We start from the raw sequence: 14,497 nt of genomic DNA on the forward strand, positions 1-14,497 counted from the left end.
TCAGACCAATGGGAATTCTCAAAGGCTCTAAAGCTCCGCCTTCCGCCCAATAGGCCCTCTCACAGAGTGTCGCCCCGCCCCCTCACCCTCGTTCGGTGATAGGCTATGCCTCCTGGCCTTTGAGCCACTAGACCCTTCAGAGACCGAGCTTCGTCTGGACCGACCAATCAGAGCTTCAGAATGGAACCCATCCACACCGCGGAGCCAGCCCAGAGTGGAGGCGCAGCCTTGGCGGCCCACAGGGAAAACGCGTGTGTTGGAAGGACCCCCGCAGGTTAGGCCATCCTATACGAGCCGTAGGGAGACGAGATTGAGGGAAGGACTTCCTCTGCCATGCTCCCCTAGTAAGGCTATAGAGGCACGGCCGTTAACTCCCTAAACACAGACCCCACACGGAAAGCCATAGAAACGTCTTTATTGAAGGGGATAGGGGTCATGCTGAGTTTGGGGACATGCAGTGAAGGGGCAGTCGTGAGCTGTCCTTGGTTTTCAGGGCCCCAGGTCTGCCCTGGACACCCTGGGCCTTCAGGGTCTCCGTCGGTTTCTGCTGTTCTGACCAGGGTGCTCTGAGGTCCTTCAGGGCCAGTAACTTAGATTTGGCGTTTTGGACCTGTGACCAGAACGTAGATTGAAATGGGGGCTCCAGGATTTGGGATCCCCTGAAGGCCTCGATGCTCCTCGTCTATTAGAGAGGGAGGCTTGAGGATTTGGGGTTCCCTTGGGACTGGGGCTCTTGGAATTTGGGTATCTTGTGATCCATGGACTCGGGGCATCGAAATCCTCTGGTTTCCAGGGATGAGAATTTCTGTTTGGGGGTCTCCTGGTGCCTATGAATAGGGCTTGACGTGCCCTGGGTGCCTAGGATGCATATCCTGACTACAGTCTCCTCCATCTCAGGCATAGGGACTTCCATGGTTGGGGGATTCCTGGGGGCTTGGAATCGGATTTTTTAAATTTGGGATTCCCTGGGGATTTGGGGTTCCATGATTTGGGGGTCCTGGGAGTTAGGGTTTTGGGCTCTCCTAGGGGCTGTAGGTATTAGGGGCAGAGGGAAGTTTGGGACATGTACTTTGGGGGTTGGGATCCTGAGTCCCAGAATGGGGCCTCCAAATTTTGGGGTCCCCCAAAGGGGGAAATCATTACTTAAAAAATAGAGAATTTTCTGGGAGCCTGGCCAGCACAGGTGCTGTGGGCCACATGGGGTGGGCTTCATACAAGGCACTGGGGGTTTCTTGAGGGTGCAGAGGGTAGGAAGACTTGGGGGTCCTGTAATTAGCACTTCCAGGACTGTTTTGGCATCTGTAAATTGGGGGTGACAGTGGGCTGGTTAATGTGGGTCTCTTCTTGAGGGGTAAGAGTAGAGGCTTTTGTTAATGGAGAGAGTGTCCGATTGCAGTCTAAGGATTTTGGGGTGACCATGGGAGTCACAACATCTTGACAGGACTGATAGTAAATGTGGATCTGTTACTCTTCTCTGGAGATGTTTCTTTCAAGGGGGTTTGATGTGGGGAGGGACTTTGTTAATAGGGAATGGTTTTGCTCCAGTGACTAGTGACTCAGGAATGTTCTACTGTGGAGCATCATGTAGAGAAAGTCACCATCATTTGGGGTGAGATGGAAATCTGTTAATTGGAGGGTCTGATCTGAGGGGTGGGACTAGCCTGAAGGTACTACACTCAGGGAATCTCTTTCTGGGTAACATAGGGTCTGTATTTGGGGGGTCATCATGGGGGAATCTGTTAATAGGGCCTCAGTGATCGAGGGCTGGCTAATGGGGGTCTCTATTCTGGATGTGTTACTGGGAATCTCTATCTCAGGGTGACTCGGGGGCTCCTCGTGTCAGGAGATGCTAGAGGGGGCTCTGTGTCTCTGTCGGATGTCCAGAGCCTCTAAGACTGCATCTCCGCCCTCAGCATCCAAGGAAACCAGCAGCAGAAGAGCAACCTGGGGAAAAGAACTGTGTCACGCCCCAGTGCAGGGTGCGGGAGCATCTGGACCCATCCCCACCCAGCTCTTCCCCAAGGTCTGGGATTTGGCCTTTCTGGGTTCTGCCTCCACCTCTCCGGCTCTCTTAGGCTCCTCTGGAGCAGAGGGTGTTCTGTCTCCCTTGTTTTTGTTTAGTCGCTAGCTGTGTCTGACTCTTTGCGACCCCATGGACTGTAGCTCACTCCTCTGTCCATGGGATTTCCCAGGCAAGATTATTGGAGTGGGTTGCCATTTCTTTCTCCAGGGGATCTTTCCGACCCAGGGATTGAACCCCTGTCTCCTGCTTGGTAGGCAGATTCTTTACCACTGAGCCACCAGGGAAGGTCTTACTTGCCTCTTAAAAATTGAATTCACCAGAATTCATGGTGGGTCTGGGGAAGCTAACTTAAGTCCTAAGTTTTCCTAACCTCTATTTCCAGCCCCAACCAGAACTCCAGACCTCTCTGTCCAGTGACCTGGCGGATGGCTTTCCCTGAATTATCCCACAGGAGAGGGGACCAAGGGTTGCTACGCACCTGGAGATGGAGTTCTCTGATGCGATGTCCTTTGGGGTCCGGACTGTTGTAAAAGTGCGTTTGGGCTGCGTCACTGAAGAGAAGGGCAAGGTTTCAGGTGATGGGATGACAGACCCACCTCTGTCCTCAATATCCACCCAGACTCTTTGTCATTAATATTTATCTACATCCCCAATATCCTACACTTCTAACAGCCATCTAGACTCTCTTTTCAGTAATATTCCCTGTGTCCTCTGAGACCTACCCATGTCCCCAATGCCTGCTCAGAGCCTTATTAACATCCTCTTCTCCATAACACCCATCCTTTCGGGGGTCCGACTCATCATTTTCCTGGATCCCCAATTAAATACTGGAGATTCTGTCACCAGCATATACCTAAGGACCCATGACCTTACTGCCTACCCCCAAACCACATTCCTCCTCACACCCAGCCCGCAACTCACTTGTCACTTGATGCACTTTTTTGGCTCCAACATTGTCCCCAGGGGGGTCAGTGGATCCACCAATCCTGGGGAGACATGACAAGTGCGAGGAGTCAGAGCCACAAGAGGCCAGAGTCTGGCAGGAGCTGAGCTGCAGGGGGCCTACGAGGAAAGTGCTAGGGTATGGGGATGGGTGTCCACTCTATCCTCCTGGTCCAAGAGGAGGAGACATCTAAGGTGGGTATCAGGGCTCTGGGAAGTACCCTGGGTGATGATCAGAGTCTGGGCTCACCTCTGAATTCGAGATGCTGGTGCAAAGACGCCATGCTTCGGGGGGCAGGTGAAGTACCGGACACCGAAGACAGAGCCATCGTGCTTGCCGGTGGGCTGGTCTAGCTCGATGCCATACCAGTACCCTGCAACAGGAGGGTGTCAGGATGCCTTGAGGCCCTGCCTGCCCCCCGGCCCAGATAGTGATCCTCACCTGGGGCGAAGTCTGTCTTTCCGTAGAAGCGCACAATCCCTTGCTTCTGGCCAGCAACGAGGACTTGGTCTCCAACCTCAGCCTTGGCTCCTTCGCGCTGCTGCAGGCTGCCCAGAGATGGGGATGATGAGGGCTTCTTCTTACCTGGGGGTGGAGGGGACAAGAGTTGAGGGTGAGGCCTCCAGACACCAGCCCAGGGGATGCTGTGCCACCCAGAAAACCACAAGGTAGGAACTCTGTCCTTGATCAAATGAGATGAACTGCAGAGCCTTTCTCTGAAATAGGAGTGGGGGGTTGGGGGGCTTGAAAGAAAACCCCAGCTGCCAGAGAAATGGGGTTGGGGGCTTTAGGCATTAGAGAGAAAACTGAGTCAAGAACCTAGAGAACCCCAAAAACTCTTTCTCAAAGTTAAGGATATTGAGGCCAAAGGAAAACCCGAGTGTCAAAAGTCAGAAATTATCCTTTTAAAATGAAGGAGAGGGGGAACTTCCCTGGTGATCCAGTGGCTAAGACTCCACACTCCCAATGCAGGGGGCCTACATCAATCCCTGGTCAGGGAACTAGATTCTGCATGCCACAACTAAATATCGCGCGTGCTGCAAGGAAGATGGAAGACCCCACGTGCCACAACTAACACCCAGCACAGCAAATAAGTAAGCAAATAAAGAAGTATTTTTAAAATAAAAATATGAAGAGGGGAAAATAAATAAAATGAAGGAGGGAGTTGGGTCTGAGGATAAATCAAGTCACTAAAGCCAGGAATCCCACAGATTCTTCCCTAAAACTGGGAGAAAGCCTTTGAGTCTAAGGGGAAGCTAAGTCACAGGGGGCAGGGAACACATACAGGTCCTTCCAAGAACTGGGTGGGACCAGTACTGAATCAAAGGAGAAACTCAGGTACAAAAGTCAGGGACTCAGAGTTTGTCCTCTAAAATGGGAGTTTGGGCCTGAGGAAAAACTGAGTCACAGAAGCTGGGCTACCCACAGAATATCCTCAAGACTGGCTCCTGTCACCCCATGGGCTCCGCCTGACCTTTGTGTTCCCTGCGGCCCTTGCCAGTGACACGGGAGAAGTCCATTCGGGGAGTCCGAGGTGTGGAGGTGACGGATGAAGGAGGTGCGTCCACTGCCTTGGAGATCTTGGACACAGAGGCAAAAAGACCTGGGGGGACAGAGCCTGGGCTGGGACTTGTCCAGGCCTCTGCCCCCTGCCCCATCATCACCCGACCCCACCCCTCAGTCAGCAGCATCACTACTGAGTGGACCCCTGTGGGACTGACCCTGCTTGGGAGGGCAGATGAAATACCGGACGCCCCCAACACTGCCATCATTCTTGCCCTCGGGTTCATCCAGCTCCACGCCCACCCACTGGCCACTGGCGAACTCCGTGGTCCCGCAGAACCGCAGCGTGCCCGTCTGGAGGAAACAAGGGAGGATACGGCTTGGGTGGGCCTTGGGAGGCCATGATAAGATCACTGGCACAGGGAATTCCCTGGCGGTCCAGTGGTTAAGAGTCAGCACTTTCACTGCTGAGGGCTCAGGTTCAGTCCCTGGAGATCTTGCAAGCTGCACAGAGTGGCCAAAAAGAAAAAAAAATCACTGGCAAACAAGCAACATGGTGGGGTGTATGAGGGAGCCCCAGGCTCAAATCTCAGCATCTCAGCTTGGACATCACCATCCACTGGCTATGTGACTTAACCATACTGTGCCTCAGTGTCCTCTGCGAAATGGGAGTAGAAATTGCACCCACCTTACAGGATTGTTACCGAGCTGCCCTGCCCAATGTAGTAAATAGCCACTAGCTACATAATGACAAAATCAGGACCTCCCCCATGGTCCAGTGGTTAAGATTCCATGCTTCCACTGCAGGGGCTATGGGTTTGATCCCTGGTCAGGAAAGTTCCACATGCTGAGCAAGGTGGCCAAAAAAAAAAAAATTAACTAAAATTAAAATATTTCCCCAATTGCAGTAGCCACATTCCAAGTTCTTAATAACCACATGTGGCTTGTGGCTACTTCACTGGACTATAAATACACAGAACATTTCCAATCTCACGAAGTCTATTGGACATGAATGCTATAGACACAGAAAAGCCCTCAGTACAGGGCTTGGTGCTGAGTAAGGGATCAGTAAGTGTTGACTATTCGTATACTGTGACTTTCATAAAGGGGCTCAATGGGCCTCAGTGTCACCTGTAAAATGAGGATAACAGTCCACCTCAGAGTCTAGTTATCTGGTGGAAACATTTTTAATATATGTGACATTGCTTAGCTGCAGTGAGTGTGGCTATTATCATTTGGGTGAGATTCCTTCACTGCTCTACACCTCAGTTCCTTGTCTATGCTGCTGCTGCTGCTGCTAAGTCGCTTCAGTCGTGTCCAACTCTATGCGACTCCATAGACAGCAGCCCACCAGGCTCCGCTGTCCCTGGGATTCTCCAGGCAAGAACATTGGAGTGGGTTGCCATTTCCTTCTCCAATGCATGAAAGAGAAAAGTGAAAGTGAAGTCGCTCAGTCGTGTCCGACTCTTAGCGACCCCATGGACTGCAGCCTACCAGGCTCCTCCATCCATGGGATTTTCCAGGCAAGAGTACTGGAGTGGGGTGCCATTGCCTTCTCCGTCCTTGTCTATAAAATGGGCTAAATAATAGTGCCTCCTTTGGAGAGTTGGTGTGGGGATGAGAACAGTGGCTGGCACACAAAGAGCACTTGGTGTACACCAAGCCCTGTTCTAAGGGGTTTACTCATTTTAACTAATTTAAACTTGGAAAAGAATCTAAAAGAGAATGGATATGTGTGTATGTGTAACTGATTCATTTTGCTGTACAGTGAAGCAAACTAACACAACATTGTAAAATACAAATTCATTTTTAAAATAAACCTCATACAACCCCCTGAAATGGGTATTTTTAGTTTCCTTTTACAGATGAAGAAACTGATGCCCAGAGAGGTGAAATCACTGGCCCCACAGCTGGCAAGTGGCAAAGAGATGTGCTTGAGCAAATCCTAATAACCACTGTGCTGTGCTGCTTCTCTCCAGGCAGAGACTGTTATTACATGTCTCCAGACAAAGGTTTCACCACTCTGGATTTCTTACAGTCTTCTGTGTTGTAAAATGGAGAGAGTCAACCCCTCCTGCTTTCAAAACTGGCACACTGATTTGATTAGATCATGTACAAGAACTTTCCAAAGGGGGCTGATGCATGCAAAACTCTTGATTAGGAAACAAAGTGTGACTTTATGGCTTCTCACTGTACAAAGAAACAAAATTCAGTCACTGCAGTGGCCTGCAGGTCCAGCCCCTGCTAACCTTGCCACTTCACTCTCCCTAGATAACTCCCTTCCATGCACACTCCTCTGAGCCTTTGTACCTGTGGTTTCCTTTGTCTTATATTTTTGCAAGGTGAGCTCCTTCCCATCTCAGCCCGTATATCACCTCCTCAGAGATGCCTTCTCAGAAGACGCTAGCTAAAAGCACCTCTGCCCTCGGCCAGGGCCAATTTATTAAATATTTGCATTTAATAAATGTTTTCAAAGCCCTTGCTACTGGAAATTATCTTAACTGTGAGTTGACTTTATTGACTGTCTCTTCTTCAATAAAAATGGAGTTCTATGAGAGCAAGGCTGGGGCTGACACAAGTCTTTACCCCCAAGGACAGGCTGGGTCCAGCATGGAGCCTGAGGGACAGCAGGTAAATGAATTCAATTTGGAATACCTGGATGAATGAAGATGTTCTCTGTCCTCTGGGACTTTATCCCTGCTCCCTCTCCCTGCTGCTGCTGCTGCTGCTAAGTCGCTTCAGTCATGTCCGACTCTGTGCGACCCCATGGACTGCAGCCTACCAGGCTTCTCCGTCCCTGGGATTCTCCAGGCAAGAACACTGGAGTGGGTTACCATTTCCTTCTCCAATGCATTAAAGTGGAAAGTGAAAGAAGTCGCTCAGTCATGTCTGACTCTTAGAGACCCCATGGACTGCAGCCCACCAGGCTCCTCCATCCATGGGATTTTCCGAGCAACAGTACTGGAGTGGGGTGCCATTGCCTTCTCCCGCTACCTCTCCCTAAGACCCCCCTTTCTCCTTTTCTTCTCCTGGCTCACTCCTCCACATCTTCAAGTGGATGCATTCCCCATCACACCCCTGATTGCTCTGACCAGTACTTTTTTCCCAAGCAAGGGAGTGATCACTCTGGGAGCACAGGTGGCCCCTGAATGGGGACCACAAGGCCCAGGGGACCCAAATGGGGCCGACCTGTGCTGATCACTCTGCCTGTGCTTCCTCACGAGAGCCACAACTGCTCTGGGCTGTCACTGTCAGGAGATGGATCTGGTGTCCCCCTTGGACTAAGACCTCAGTCCAGCGTGGGGCATAATGGAGGCACTAGCAGAACGGCTGGATGAAATAAACGCTGTGTGCATGCCTGGGAGGGTGGACAGACAGAGGGGGCAAGTCTGGACTCTGCCCAAGGCCGCAGCTTTGCGCGCTGAGTCCTGCCCTCCCCTCCCTGCTCCAGTTCCTGACCTTCTGGCCATCCAGTAGCACGCGGTCTCCCAGGCGCAGGCCCAGTGCACTGAGCATGAGATTGCCTGGGACGTTGTCATAGTTGGGTAGTGTGACCTTGGGGAGGGCGCAGGAGAGTGGCACTGCCTCCTCCAGTAGCGTCCTTAGCTCCTTGGCCACCAGTGCTGCCTCTGCCTTGTCCAGGGACATGTCCATGGGGTCTGGGACCACCTCTGCTGGCACTTGTCCCTTTCGGTTCTGTGGACCGACAGGAAGAGAGGGGGAGAAAACTCAGTGGTGGTAGGCTGCCCTCCCACTGAGGCCATGCCCCCAGAGACCCTGGGTCAAGGTGAAGCAGAGATGGGAGTAAGGTCATGCCCTGGGCCACCATGGCAACAGGAAGGGATGCGGCATTAAGGTTCAGACCACGGTCCCCAGGGAAGTCCACCCCTGAGCCCTCAGCCGGGGATGTCAAGTATGGAGCCGACGGGGAATGAAGGTCCCACTTCAGTGCTGGAGGTCATGCCTTCAGGGCCAAGACCCCAAGCCCAGGAATGGGGCCATGGAAGGACAAACACAGAAAATGGGCTCCTGTGGTACCAGGTCAAGGGTCCAACTGGGCCAATGGGGAATGAGAGCTTCAAGAAAGGCAAGTGGTCCTGCCCCTCTCCCATTCTCTGCAGAGGCCTGCTGGCTGGAAAGGGATTGGGAAGGAAGGAAAAGGAAGGTAACAGGACTGGGCCAGGGTGGCAGTACCCGAAGCGCCGGGTTGGCGCCGTGTTCCAGCAAACATTTGGCCGCGCCCAGGCACAGGTTGGAGGCAGCGATGTGCAGGGCTGAGCCGTGGTTGAAGTCACTGCACGTGGAGTTCACCACTGGGAAGTGGGTGAGAGGAGGGTTCCAAGTGAGCGCCCTCGGCACCCAGCCCTTTCGCTGCTGCCTTCCAGTCTCCGGAAGTCCATCTCTTCATCTCTTAACCCGCAGGCTCCAGTGCCTCCCCCAGCCTCAGACAGAGCCCCGCCCCTGCTCGGCCACGCCCCTCCCGACTAGCTCCTGCCAGGTCCCAGTAGCGTTAAGGACCACTGAGCCCCATTTCCTGCACCTCCCACCTTCCATCCTGGCCTCCCAAGCCAGGTCCATTAGTCGTCTTCCCACCCTTCTTCACTCCCTACACCTGAGCACCCTCCTCCTGCTTCAAGACCTCCTTCCTCTCCGGGGCCCTGCCCGCTCCCAGCCCGGCCCCTCCTCCTCACCTCGGGGCCGCGCACCCTTCAGCAGCACACGCACGAGATCGGGCACGTCGAAATAGGCAGCGTAGTGAAGCGCGTTCATGTTAGTCCAGCGGCTACGCAGGGTCACGTCTGCGCCCAGAGCCAGCAACTGCTGCGAGAGGCGCACCGCCGCCGCAGGGTCCCCTGCGCGACAGCCCAGGTCAGCTTGGGTCCCCTCCTCCAGAGAGTGGGGCCAGGGCCATGGGGCAGACCCTGGGCCTCAGGGACTGCACTTTGGGATCCTAGGCTGTGGGTGGACTCAGGATGGAGGTCTGAGGGCTGGAGTTCTGAGAGTGTCGGGCGTGGGAGCCTAAGTTTGGGGGTTCATGGTTTGGGGGCTAGGACCCTCACCGACTCCGTGGGCCCCAGCCTTGCACGCATAATGGAGCAGTGTCATGTCGGTCAGCCCATCGCGATCATTCACATGGCAGCCTCGACGCAGAATCTAAGGGTACCGGGGACCAGGGAGGGTTACCCAAACACGTGAGGGACCCCTTCCCCTCCTCCCTCGCATCACCAGTGTCCTTACCTCGTTGCCGATGACGTCGATCTTGTGTTGGACTTGGGGCACCCACTGACGCACGATGGCGAACAGCTCAGGGATGGTGGTCTGGGGGTCAAACAGAATCTCCTGGCAGGCAGGGTCGTTGGGGTCGAAGAAGGTGAAGGCTGGGGTGGTGAGAGGTCCAAGGTCACCCCCAGGCAACCTGACCCCGCTTCCTTCCACCCTGAGATACAGCAGCCCTAAGTCTTTGTCTTTAAGACCTCCTAAGGCAGGGTCTCACACTGGTGGCCTGTGGGCCCTGGCCATTTTCTGTGGGCCCAGCATGAGGTTTCAAAATGAAGAGGTTTCACATAAAAATTAGGACGCCCTCGTGTTTTGAAAATTAAAGATCAGGCGATTCCTGTATAACAGCCACCTCTACCTCACGAAACAAGAGTGTGACAAGGAGTCTGCATGCCCAAGGGGATTGCTACTGTTCTGGCCCATGGTACCCTGTCAGTCTGGGCACGATTAGGCCGAATCTCCAGAGTAAAGAAAAAAATTTTTAATATTGATTTATTTATTTGGCTGCATGTGGGATCTTTGTAGTAGCAGGCAGTATCTAGATCTAGTTCCCTGACCAAGGATCGAACCCAGGCACCCAGCATTGGGAGTGTAAAGTCTTAGCCCCTGGATGACTAGGGAAGTCCCAGAGTAAAGAAAACTTAAAAGCCAGAAATCAGTTTTTAAGAAAAATCTCCCCAATTTTTCAGCTACTGTGCAGTCCACATAAATGTACCCATGGGCAGGATCCAACCTGTGGCCAGCCAGGGAGAAACCCAGAGGAACTTCCATCTCCCTGCTTTAGACTCTGAGGATTGCCCTCTAGTAATGTTCAGCACCCAGCACAGGGCTGGCACGTGGTGGGAACTCTTGCCTGTTGAATGGATGAGCATGTGAATGACCAGATGATACAGAGCCCAGGGAAGTACCGTACAGTCTCCAGCAGGCAGCCTGTGTGCTCCTTTAAAACCCCAGCCCTTCTTGGCTAAGATCCCTGCCCTGGCTCCCATCACACTTGAGTACAGATCCAAATCTCACTCTGGCCCAAAGGCCCTGCACCAACTGGCCTTGTCTGTTCTTTGCTCTCTCCCCCTCACTCATTCCCCTCCAGTCACACTGGCCTCCTTCCACCCTTTCAATTTGCCAGGCAAATTGCTGTCTCAGGGCTTTGTGCTTGCTGTTTTTCTTGCCAGGGCCAGTCTCCCCTCAGATCTTCTTAAGGCTCCAGAGAGGCCTCCCCAGATCACCCTGGCCAAGTGAGCACCTCTGCCCTTCTCCATCTCTTGCCTCGCCGCCCCCCCCTTTTTTTTTTAAATTTGGCTGCATCGCAGGGCATGTGGGATCTTAGTTCTCCAACTAGGGGTCAAACTCACACCCCCTTCATTGGAAGCACAGAGTCTTAACCACTGGACCGCCAGGGAAGTCCCTCTTGCCTTTTTAAAAATTTCTTTAAGAATATCACTACTTGGGTACTTCCCCAGCCATCTGCTGGTTAAGACTGCAGAGACCCGGGTTCAGTGCCTGGTCAAGGGACTAAGATCCTGCATGCCTCATGATGTGGCCAAAAAAAAAAAAAACCCACTACTTGTTTACTCCTTCCTCCCTCCTCTTTTCCTCTCTTTCTCTTCTGCCCTCTTTTTCCTCTATCTCTCTCACTTGTCCCCCTCACTAGGACATTTCTGTTCTCCCTTATCCCCAAGGCCCTGGCATCCAGGAGATGCTCAGTCTCCACTGAATTAATGTACACATTTAATAAACACATACATGAGTTTCTCCTGGAGTCCACCTTAGCCCTCTCTCTGGCCTCAACCACATTTTCAGATTCCTTCACCTTCTGTGACCAAACCCTCCTTGTTTTACAAGCAGCAGGATTCCTGGGCGTGGGGAACAGACACCCTAGGCTCTTTGACATCCCAGCAGGCTACAGGCCCCAGCCACACTTCCAAAGGAAATTTTCCAGTTTTCCGGGATGGATACCCCACCCTGGACACCCAGATAATGTTATTTTTCTATCAGACTGAGGGTAACCTATAGCCTCTCTGATCCCCCTCTAGTGAGTGACACATGTCCACAGAGGCCATCCCTCTTGCCCTATCCTGCTGGTGCCTACTCTCTGAACTTGGAACCTAGTTGAACGTACAGCTACTGAGGATTCCCAGCCAACATCTAAAAGCCTCCTCCTATACCCAGTTCTGGCTGAGCTCCACTCTCTCTATGCAATAACCAGAGGGAGCTTTTAAAAATATAAATCAGAACTGCCACTCCCCTGCTTTTAAATACCCATGCCCCCACCTCCAACTGCTCTCCCCACCATCACATTTAGAATATACACGAAGTCCTCACAGTAGCCTTGAAGGCCCTTCCCAGATCTAGCCCTTGCCAACCTCTCACTTCATCTCTGATCACTCCCTAACTGCAGCACCATGATTTCCTTTTTGTTCCAAGCTCAGTCCTGCCTCAGGGCTTTTGCAACTTGCTGGTTACAGCCTGGAACTCTCTTTTCCCAGCTTTCCTATGGTTGATTCCTCCTCTTGCTCAGTTGTTGTTGTTTAGTCACTAAGTTGTGTCCCAACTCTTTGTGACCCCATGGACTGTAGCCTGCCAGGCTCCTCTGTCCATGGGATTTCCCAGGCAAGAATACTGGCATGAGTGAGTGATAGTTGCTCAGTCGTTTCCGACTCTTTGCGACCCCATGGAATTCTCCAGGTAAGAATACTGGAGTGGGCTGCCATTTCCTTCTCCAGGAGATCTCCCTGACCCAGGGACTGAACCCACATCTCCTAATTGGCAGGCAGATTCTTTACCACTGAACCACCAGGGAAGCCCCCCTCATGCTCAGGGTTTCCACCTAAATGCTTCCTCGTCAGAAAGACCCATCCTGACTGCTCTATCTCAAGGTGCTGCCCCCTAGCCATTCTCTATTATTATATCTCCATTTTTTATTTCTTTCATAGCATTCACTCCAATCTGAACTTATGATTTTTTTTTTCCTGACCATGCCTCATGGCATGTGAGAGTTACCAGACCAGGGATCGAACTCATGCCCTCTGAAGTAGAAGTGCAAAGTCCTAACCGCTGGACCCCCAGGGAAGTCCCTGAATTTATCTGATTTATATATCTGTTATTTGTTTAGTCTTGCCTTCTCTCCTGAGAGCAGAGATCATGCCTGGACTGCTCACCATTAAATCTCCATCTCCCAGCAAAGGCTTGTCACCGAGTATAGTACTGCTGGTGAATGAGTAGACACTTTCTATATATCTAAGAGGACACCTCCCTCTCAGCTCCACAGCTTCCTACCTCAGAACCTTCACTCCTGTGATCACCTCTCCTGGGATCCCCTTCCCCTTGTTAACCCTCAATCCATCCTTGGGTCTCCCTTGAATGTTATTTATTCAGGAAAACTGTATCTTAAAAGGCTCTTGCAGACTCCTATTCTTGGCAAACACGATTCTCATCATGTCTTTAATTATGTACTTGTATTTTTGTACTTACTTGTGTGACCATTATTGAAGCCTGTGAATTTTCTTAGGCAAAGACTAGATCTGTCTGGCCCCACCTCCTAGGTCCATAGCAGGCTTTCAAAACATGCTTGTTGAATGACTAAAGGACTGAATGATGTGTCATGAATCAAATATTAGGATTATCCCAATTCCATTCTCCAGTGGGTGAATGAATGAATGAATGAAGGGGGGTGGGGATGCAAGGGCCATGACTCCTCCAGACCACCTTCAAATCCTCGGGAGTCCTCCCACCATCTCCACCAGCAGAGTTTTCAGCCGGATCTCCCTGGCCACCCAAGGCTCCAGGCCATATTGCAGGATGGGGAGGGGGGTTACCGTAGTCCTTAGGGAGGGGGGCTGGTGCCGAGGGGTGCACAACAGGCTTCTGCCGGCGCTCCTGGGTGGGGCTGGGGGGCTCCGGGACAGGCTCATCCTCCTCCTCCTCCTCTTCTTCCTCCGCCCTGAGCGGCGGGGCCATGGGGGCAGGATCTGTCTTAGTCATGGTCCTCGGTGGCCCTCGGGGGGCAGGTGCAGAGTTGGGGGTGGGCTTCAGGCAAATCCTAGGGGCAGAGGTCAACTAGAGAGGGTGATCCACAGTCTCCAGAATCTGAGCCCCCGATACGCTCCCAGGGCTCCGGATTGCTCTCACGCCCCCAGCACTGGATTTTGGGCAACCATAGAGATGTCAGTCACCCATCAGAGGACCCTGGTTTGTGGGCCTACGGTCTACCATTTCCCCCAGGCCAGTCCCCCATTCTTCTCCTCCCGCGTCAGGCCCTTCAGTCTAGGCCGCCCCCTCCCCGGGTTTGTTTATCTCAGGATGCAGGATGCTTTGCCCCTCCCCTTCTCCGCCGGCCTCCCCTCTATCCGTCTTACCTCGGGTGGATGGGGCTGAAGACCAAAGCTGAAACCGGGGAAACTGGAGTAATGGGGTGTCAGTGTCTGGAGAAGTGATGGGGGAGAAGGAGACAGAGAGAAGGGGATGAGGCCCAGACGCCGACGGGGGGATGGGGGTGGAGAGGGAGGGGCGCTGACAGCGCATGCGCCGTGTCACCCCCAACCAGGCGCGGGGGCGGAGACAGCGAGAGGCTGTTTGCATTGATGAAAAGGCTGCAGGCAGGAATGGTAAGGGAAGAGACACAGAAGATGGGGAAGAAGAAATGGCCACCAAGAAAGATGTGAGGCTTGGAGACAGAAGGAGAGAGATGAAGCAGTTGTTCATTCGTTAAGTCCTGGGAAAACCGGCACAGTCCTTCCCGCTGTGATAGCGCC

The 14,497-nt window shown here is 52.8% G+C and overlaps 1 protein-coding gene and 1 long non-coding RNA gene across 2 annotated transcripts; one reads left to right on the forward strand and one right to left on the reverse strand.

Moving 5' to 3' along the window:
- The first annotated feature begins 177 nt into the window (after positions 1-177).
- LOC107131424 (uncharacterized) lies at positions 178-4,617 on the forward strand. The gene is made up of 2 exons (XR_001494175.3): positions 178-274; positions 2,406-4,617. It is a non-coding gene; the product is annotated as an uncharacterized lncRNA (long non-coding RNA).
- On the reverse strand, positions 1,088-14,230 carry CLIP3 (CAP-Gly domain containing linker protein 3). The gene is made up of 14 exons (NM_001205898.2): positions 14,102-14,230; positions 13,562-13,785; positions 9,708-9,847; positions 9,530-9,623; positions 9,161-9,322; positions 8,664-8,782; positions 7,929-8,165; positions 4,688-4,823; positions 4,441-4,569; positions 3,408-3,551; positions 3,216-3,339; positions 2,945-3,009; positions 2,502-2,574; positions 1,088-1,944 (listed from the first exon to the last, which is right to left on the reverse strand). Exons 2-14 carry the CDS (start codon positions 13,725-13,727, stop codon positions 1,890-1,892), a joined length of 1,644 nt encoding a protein of 547 aa, NP_001192827.1. The 5' UTR covers positions 13,728-13,785; positions 14,102-14,230; the 3' UTR covers positions 1,088-1,889.
- Between the last annotated feature and the right edge of the window lie 267 nt (positions 14,231-14,497).

Source organism: Bos taurus, chromosome 18 (assembly GCF_002263795.3).
Source record: "Bos taurus isolate L1 Dominette 01449 registration number 42190680 breed Hereford chromosome 18, ARS-UCD2.0, whole genome shotgun sequence".
NCBI classification, from domain to species: Eukaryota; Metazoa; Chordata; class Mammalia; order Artiodactyla; family Bovidae; genus Bos; species Bos taurus.

Excerpts from the sequence above, each read along its gene's own strand:
- CLIP3 (NM_001205898.2), bottom strand. The coding sequence starts at position 13,727 with ATGACTAAGACAGATCCTGCCCCCATGGCCCCGCCGCTCAGGGCGGAG. Across the intron at positions 4,824-7,928 it reads TGCTACTGGATGGCCAGAAG|ACGGGCACGCTGCGGTTCTG; the intron begins GTCAGGAACTGG and ends TGTTTCCTCCAG. Across the intron at positions 3,010-3,215 it reads CCAGCATCTCGAATTCAGAG|GATTGGTGGATCCACTGACC; the intron begins GTGAGCCCAGAC and ends ATGTCTCCCCAG.